Source organism: Alligator sinensis, unplaced genomic scaffold, assembly GCF_000455745.1.
Source record: "Alligator sinensis unplaced genomic scaffold, ASM45574v1 scaffold221_1, whole genome shotgun sequence".
In the NCBI taxonomy this organism is placed as follows: Eukaryota; Metazoa; Chordata; order Crocodylia; family Alligatoridae; genus Alligator; species Alligator sinensis.
This window is the reverse complement of record NW_005841948.1, coordinates 2565291-2573961: the sequence shown is the minus strand read 5'-3', so window position 1 is coordinate 2573961 and position 8671 is coordinate 2565291. Positions and strand designations below refer to the sequence as shown.

General features: G+C 39.2%; 1 protein-coding gene across 3 annotated transcripts in view; it reads left to right on the top strand.

Annotated features, from left to right (window-relative positions):
• PIP4K2A (phosphatidylinositol-5-phosphate 4-kinase type 2 alpha) overlaps positions 1–8671 on the top strand; it is a 109685-nt gene that overhangs the window by 19588 nt on the left and 81426 nt on the right. For all 3 annotated transcript variants that reach the window (XM_025199712.1, XM_006020167.3, XM_006020166.3), the window contains exon 3: positions 1190–1286. In XM_025199712.1, the coding sequence (XP_025055497.1) occupies positions 1190–1286 (97 nt within the window). The remainder of the gene's footprint in view (positions 1–1189; positions 1287–8671) is intronic.

Here is an 8671-nt window from a genome sequence, read left to right as displayed (position 1 = left end):
CCCCCCCCCAGTGGATAGAAGTAAGGTTTTGATTGACTTCATCCTGTTATAAATAGCCATCTGTTTATATTCTAAAAAGCAACAACTGGGATTACTGGGTACTAGTTTTGTGCCACATGTTACATTATTGCCTGTGAATATCTTATACATTAAGAGATCTTCTCTTAGGATGGGAATATCTAAGGCTTAGAAATATTTTTATAGGTATTTTTAAATGTATAAATCTGTAGTCATTTTTAATACTTGAATCAAATGGTTGAATATGAATAGAGATGGTGATAAGGAATGTATCAAAAGTAAATTGTGGCTTTGTGACAGTTTCATGGCAAGAGTGATAAAATATTGACAACTATATCTTTTTTTTGCAGTAAAATATGGAATTAGTTGGAAATTTACTAAAATAATGTAGAAACATAATTTAATTTCTCCTCACTGAAGTAAATTTAGTAATTGTGTTGGCTGTTAAATAACAGGATGTACATTTTTAATGAAGTGGTTTAAACTACTTTAGAGAAGAAGGATCTAAAAGCAAAGTTCAAATTAAAATGGTTTTTTTTCTAGGTGTGATATTTGAAGTTAATGACAGGCTTTTAAAACTAGTTCATCCTTCAGTGAGTCCATGTTCTGTATAAGATCTGACATATGTCAGTACTTTTTTATAATTCAAGTTAGGATTTTGCTTTTGGAGCATACTTAGGGTAAAGGAAAGAATATCTTTATTTGGGTGGGGGTTGAGACTTGATGTAGAGATTTGTCAATGTAGTATTTATGTATGTATTCCATCCAGATTGGCAATAGCAAATGTGTGTGTGAGATAAGAGAAAAAGTAGAATCATTGAAACAAGGCTGTAAAGGGAATCTTTTGAATTGTCAAATATCTGCCTCAGTCTTCTCTTCTCCTGACTAAATAATCCTACTCTTCCAACCTCATAAGTCTTGTTTCCTTGTGCTCAAACTGGACACAGTATTCCAAGTGAGGCTTCACCAGTGCTGACCAGGAAAATAGTGTGTTGGGAGTATTACTGAGTTGCTTTGGGGAAAAATGTGGGAAGGGGGAGTGGAGACATGAGATAAATGTTGTATAAAGTGTTTTGATTCTTTTTTTTTCTGTGCCAGAGTTTCAGATGTAACTTGTCCAGAGTTAATTGAGTTAAATGTGAATTTCACTTGGCTTTTTATTTTATTTCAGAGAAAACATGCCAAGTCATTTCAAATTTAAGGAATATTGTCCCATGGTTTTCCGCAACCTGAGAGAGAGGTTTGGAATAGATGATCAGGACTTTCAGGTAGGCTCCATATTAAAATACATGTAAAAGTACTATTTCACAGCTTAAGGGTCTCTGAGAAGGAAAAGGGTCAGTTTGGGTAAATCCAGCCATGGATCTTTGATTTATATTTCCAAGTGTGTCCATGTGTGCTTGTCCAAAGTGAGCTTTTCCCACCTCTCTTGGATACAGTTGAGATTTAAACTGACACGTACTGATTCCAAGGTAGAAATGAAGTACTTAACTTTTTGTGCAAGTATAGGAGTTCTAGGCCGAGGTGTTTGAAATGAAGTGATGGTGGTGGTATTTTTAAATCAGAAAATGGAGAAGAGGTTTGGAGTCTGCTTAGACTACGAATACTGACTCTGGAGGGTGAAAGCCTTGTTGGAGAAACATGTTTGTATTTCATCTTATTGGAAAAAAGAGTCTCAGGTTCCTGTCTTCTGATTTCCCCCCTCCCTCCTCCGCCCTTGAGTCTTCAGCATCTTAATTCTCTGCTCTTTTTCTCCTCACCTATTCTCCTTTGTCAGGGGAGCAGAAGGCCAGACACAACCCATTTGCAACTTTTCTGTTGTTGATTATAAATGTGCCTCTTACATAATAAGAGGAGCCATGTTTGCACAGCACTAAATAGTAGTTGTGTCCAGCAGTTCAGCCTCTTCAGAGATGCATTGTTATTTTGAACATGATGTCAAGGACAGGTATGGCCCTTTGCATGCGACTGTCTCCTGCTTACCCTCTTTTCTATCAGAAAATAATAATACCATATTGGAGTCTCTGCTCTGCCCACAAATCTAGCAATATTCACTTGCTACATTGGGTCTCATCTTCCTTTTGTTACTGTGATTCAGTGTTAGGATACTATGCAGAGCATCTGAGCAAAAAGCATGTGCGCCACAATAAGGGATTGACTAATGTACTTTTTAGCCACTTAAATGGAGAGGGGGACCTTCCTCTTGGGAGCAAGTCAGGTTGTTAGGTTCTGTTAGTCTACACAAGTCTGTAGTAATCCAACTGAGCTATATTGCCTAAACTTTGGCTGTGAATGGAGCAGTGTTAAAGTTGGAGTGTTTTTGCTATACTTGCATCTCCGTGACTTTGTAGCATTACAAGTGCTTCATAATAGCTTATATCAGTACTGTATCCTCTGATTTACCATATTTACTGAAATAGAAGTAATTAGTAATTAGATCCTATATATGGAAAATTTATAAATTGGTTATAATTTTCCAGGTAAAATTTAATTATTGGATGCTTGTCTTGAATTTATCTCTCTCCTACTTCAACAACAGGGAAAAAAGATCTGAGAGGGTTGAGTAGTCCTGTTACCCCAGCTGCTTCCTCCTGCACAGTTCTGTCCCCCCCTCTCCCCCATTACTGTCAGACCCTGCTCTCCCAGAGCACATGGAAATGAGGAACAAATTTGAAAAAACGGAACTTTAATAAACATACCTGTAGCAATCTGCATATAATCGTCATAGACTTAGTTCACCCATAAATGGTTCATTTTACGTTTTTTGAAACTGATACAAGTATTAGCACAGGCATTCCATAAACACATCTTTTAAGTAGAACTTTGGCACCTACTTATACAAAGTACAAACTGTGCGTGATATTAGTCCAAAGTCAAAAGGATCATGAGCAGTTCAAAGATAGGCAACATATTTAACGTGCTTTCCTTGTATGCAAATGTAAGAGTAGGGGGCTCTTCCCCGCTTGTTGACTGGAAGGAGTCCTCCTCTTATATTCAAGTAAATATGGCAAATTACAGTTGTTACATCTGCCTGCACCCTCAGAGAACATTGTGGATTCTGGCATCATTAGAAGATGCTTTCCCACCCAAAATTAGAAGCATGTGATTATTAGCTGCTTCAAATTACTCAGGAATATTGTAAGATGCTTGTATGGGATTCCTGAACAGGAAAGAAGTTAAACAGTCAAATTAGTTACTGTGAATTACTCATAACATGCTACTTCTGTGTTAAATTGTCTAGTACTTCATGTCTAAAGGGTACACTCTTAATAATTAAAACTTTCTCTACTGAGTATGTCGTTTCCCCATTTCATTTGCCAAAACACAGTTGTTCCTTCCCTCTAAATTCCTAATGGAACTTGCACTAATACATCTTCATTTTATTTACTGTTTATTTGTACAGCCAAAGCTGTACTGTTGGTGAAGTCAGTGGCAACATTTGTACCTATGGGAATAGATTTAAATAGTTAGTGTTACCATAGATCCAGTTCCAATATTGCTTTTCCTAACCTCAGTTTGTATGGAAGTTTTCCTTTTTCTTTTTTCAATAAATAAAGAAAACCTTATGGAAGCAAATTTGAAAGAGGATCTGCTTGCCATGTGCTTTTTCCAAGAAAACTTGCCAATTGATATTGAAGGGAAATGTGTGTTTCTTTGCAGATCTTGAACAAGCTTACATTGCTTGGAAAGTTCCTTCCCTTGCTTCAAAAAAATGCACATACCTCAATATTCATACAGGTACTACAAAAGATAAGGAGCACAGTGCAGCCTTCACTGAGGTCTCAAGAACCTTCAGTTTCCCAGGTTATCAAAATGTGCCCGTCTCAATGCAACACACTACTACACCAAACATCTACAGTCAGTAACATTGGGAAGAGAATTTAAGGCTTTTTTTTCATGGGAGTTTTGACCTTTTTAAATCAAAGTTTTGGAAAATGTGTTGGTTTTCCTGCCCTTCAGCAGAAGAGATCTCACTGTTCCAGAGAGGGAGGCAGATGGAATTGTTACAGCTTGGTAAATCTAAATAGTAAAGCTTATGTTTTGAAATACTTGGGGAAAATTAGGCTGAAATCAGTAGGTAAGGCCATGACACAACTTTTCCTTCTGGATTACCATATGTAATAACAGAGTACTTAATGTCATTAGTTTAACTTGGTATTGGGTGGCATAATACAAATGAAAACAGCATTCAGATACATGAACGGCATATTAAAGAGGATGGAGATGGGCTTTACCATGTGACTGTAGGGAACGGGACTAGAACCTCAAACAGGAGAGAAAATTTAGGTTAGATTAGGAAGAATTTTCTGACTGAAGGGTGGTCAAGCACTGGAGCAGGTCACCTTGAAAAGTTGTGGAATCTCCATCCCTGGAAATCCATAAGAGCAGATTAGATGGACACTTGGCTGGGATGGCTTAGGCAAAATACAGGGTAGATTTGCATCTTTATAGACTAAATTGGAGATGCATAAGCTTTTGCAAGTACAGGTTTACTACATCAGATGCTAAGAAGGGGTAGTTTGGTCAGGGATGATCCTGCCTTGAACAGTGGACTAGATGGCCTCATGAGGTCCCTTCCAACCCTCCTTTCCTACAGTCCTACTTGAGAAATGATGAAAGGGGTTTCAAGATGTATTTAAGACCTCTATCGCTTGAGTTTTCAACACTTAAAAGTACTGATTGAAACCTATACTGCCTTAATCTAAATTAAATCAATGCAGAGGATACTGGGGAGAATTCTGTTAGTACTCTCCCCAGAGTTCTGTTAGAACTGGGGGGGTGGGCATTTCTTACTGACCTGAAGATTTGGGAAATACCACTACCTTGATGCAAAAGATATTCAAATATGGGGGGAGAAGCAGGGGAGAGGGGAGGGAGAGTTGGCAGGACATTTAAAGAATCTCATAATGCTGCTGAATTAAATACTGACATTCCTATCCCACTAAGGCATAGAACGTTGCTGTGTATTGTAATAGCCTCCAAGTTTAAACAATTACAGGGTAGAAATCAATTATATATTTTTACTTACCTTCCCCACGTAATAACCAAGCAATGGCCTAATAACTAAGGAGGCAGTGAAGGTTTCTACCATGGACAGTAAGTTCAGTGATGACAGTCTTGGCAGAAATGGGGCAAAAAACCCTGAAGCTTTAGGAAATCTCCAACTGAATTAGTTTGCATTCACACTTCAAAAATTACATGTATAGAAACATACTGTGAATCTTTTGAGAAGAGGTTTATTAGCAAAGGGCAGCCATATACTTTGTATTTAAACATGGAGATTTCTATCTAACACCCCTTCTTAAGTAATGATGGCAAAATAGTAGCTAAAATACTGGTTAGGTGGGTTAAAACTTGTTTCAGAAATAATCCACTGTGGTGCACGAGTTGTAGTTCACAGTAATGAATTTGGGGTGGTGCTTAATCTTACTGGTATAGACCAGCTTGGAACATAAATACATTCAGTGGAGCAAAAGTGAGACTCTATCAATTCATTACTATTGTAGCATACTCCTCAGCAGTATTCTCTGTTGCTTCTTGTTAGAATATCTAGGCAGGCCTTGGCTCATTACTGTGAAATGTCCCACAGAGAAGCAGTCCAATTTGGCAAAGATAGGCAAATAATATCTCTTTACAACTTTTTATTTTGTGATTCATGTTCAGCAAACTGTTCCATTGAGCATGCTGCTTTTATAATTTACTAGGGTTTGATAAATTGGGAGAAATCTATAATATTTTCATTGAGAGGAGGGATTATGGAACAAGTAGTGATTAATTTAGTTCAGATAAATTTAATTACCTGGAATATTCTTGACAAGCAAGGAATACTAATTAACTTTGAACAACAGTATTCCCTTTATTAAGCAAGATGAGACTAATATAAATAGGCCCATTTGCCTCCTTCATTAATTGGACACTTCATTATAATTAAAGTGAATGTTCTTCCCAAATGTCTGTTTTCTAAATATGTCCTTGATATATTGTGCCAGGTAATAAGTAATTTTTTTTTAAAGTAAGGAAAGCCAGAACACCTAGAATAAATATAAAAACTGCCTTTTCAGTCTCCTGAAAAGAGAAACTTGGAAGTGTCGTCTCCTTAAAGTGTGTGTGGTCCAGTATTCATGGTGGAAACAACGTGGTTCCAGAAACACACAACTCTATATTTACAAAATGGCTTGTGGGCATCTATAGCAATAGCATGAATTATGGATCCTGAACCATCATCATTCTTATTACAGACCCTTTTCCTTGAGATAATTAAAGCCACTTCTTATGCCCCTAAACCATTTTTACAAGGTTCTCTAACTTAACATTTTGTTGTGGAGACTATGAATGCCAGGTTTTCTACTGAGCTAAAATTCAGTGTGTACAAGTGTCAGCAGCTCTGGAACTAGGTTTTTAGAAAATGTTCATTTATATTGGCTAAAGCAAAGGAGAAGAGAATTAAAATAAACGGGTGGGAAGCTGAAGTATAGAGTACTCAGTGTAAGAATGGAGTAGTAGTTATGGTGACTGAAATCATTTCAGTTCATGCAAGACTGAGACTGGTTGGTTAATTGATACCAAGACTACACAATGCACATGACTTTTGATAAGTGTGCGAAGTGGGACCTATTCATTATTATGAAAATATAAGAGTTCAAGTATGTCAAACAGTTTCAGATCAGAATGGAGAGACAGTGAAAGGGAAGAATGTTAAACAGCTACAGATGTGGAGATAGCAGTTACCTAATTAGTGCTGAAACAGGTACCTTAAGTTTGGAGGAGTTGCATTCTGCATAGACTTTTTATCATGGATCACTGGTACAGAAATTTAATGCACATGCTGGGCAAATAAACTGGCCTGACTGATACTTTGCCTTTGGAAAGAAAAATTATAATGTCTGTTCAATCTTTTGAATTAAATGCAGGATGTTATATATAGACTTGTCATGAGAGATGCAGTTGTCTGTCTTGGGATGTAGAACTTGGATATCTTATCAGGAAATACAGTGATCTAACTATGATAATTTATTTGCTGGTTAAATGCTGGGGGGCAGGAGGAGTGGGGGTATAGATTTATATCCTGCCCTATTCAAGGGGCTCAGTGTGGCTTACAGTAAACTAACAACCCACAGACAAGATTCCCAAAGCAGCACCCTAAAGTCCTACAAGTAGGACACTGCTCAGGGAGTTGTTCTAGATTTGTAGGGCCTACATCCTGGCCAAGTCCTTCCCTCTCCTTTAGGTAGCTGAAAGAGTACTTGTGCTGAGCCCCAGCTGCTTCCTACCGCCCATGCTCACCCTTTGGCGAGAGAAGTGATGGTAACAGTTCTTCAGTCCAAGGAGACCTGCTGCCTTTTACTGGAACATAGTAGTTTTTTGGCAGTATTGCTAAGGTAGTTATGGAAATATTTTAAAAATATGCATGCAATTTATGTCCAGCTTCTCCAGTCCCTGACTAGATTTACCTCCTGCTGCTTCAGGTTACTATTTATCCTTTTGAAGTTGACTTTTCTGTTTGAAGGCTTGTATAATAACTTTTATATAGCCAGTGTAGTCTTCTCCTTCAAAATGAAAGGACGAGTTTTCCTAGCTGTTGGGCATATGAAGAAATAAAAAAAAGCGACTGTCAGTGGATCTTGCTTGTTGGCTTTCATTTCTTCTTCTATTCTTTAAAACCTGAATATGGGAAAGTGGACCTGACTGCCTTTCTTCTCATGGCTGTTTGCAAAGTTCTAGCACAAATACTGTTCTCACTGTAAACTCTTCACCCAGTCTTCCAGAGGCAGAGCAGGGCAGCTCCATGCCTGGGGTAGCTGTGACAAGTCAAGTGTCCCAGGGCTCAGTCCTGGCGCCAGTTTTGTTCAATATCTTCATCAGTGACCTGGAGTGCACCCTCAGGAAGTTTACAGAAACCACATTTTTTTCATGATTAAAATGAAATCCATGTGTGTGTTAAACACAATGTTTTATTGATATATTTACAATTTTAAAGCCTGCCAGTGCCTCAAACATTATAATAAAATACATGCTAAATAAAGATATTTTGGCATTTGATTTCTTTTTTTATCATGGGAAATCAGAGCTCCCCTTGCCCCCTTTGCTCACCAGGATGCGGGTCCACTGCTGCAGCTGTTCCCCCTGCTGTTTTGTGGCACTGAGTGGCTCTGATATGCTCTTGCCCCTCACTCCTGACCCTCAGCCTCTGCCAACCCACCCATTCGCTCCCTTCCAGCAGCAGGTCCCCCCCACCCACCCCCGGCCACACCAGGACGCAGGTTCAACTACAGCTGTTCCCTCCTGTTCTCCTTCACTCCAGCACTTTGTGGCACTGAGCAACCCTTGTGTGCTGGTGCCTCTCACTCCTGACCCACAGCTCCCTGCCCCCTCCCATCCCTGCCAGTGTCCCTCACTCCCATCCCACAGCCCCCTGCCACTCCAGACCTGCCAGACGGGGTCCCCAGATGCTTCCCACCCTCCCCAGGCCCCACTTACCCAAGGTCTGCAGGAGGCAAAGTGAGTCTGAGCTAGCCCTGACTGGTCTCAGATTCTCAGGCCTTGTCCCCAGCTGGCCTCCCTCGAGATGGGGCTTAGTTGCGTACCCTTTTTGCAAGCAACTCATCATAAGCTGGAACACTATCAGCCTGTGAAGAGCTGTTTGCAAAAGGGA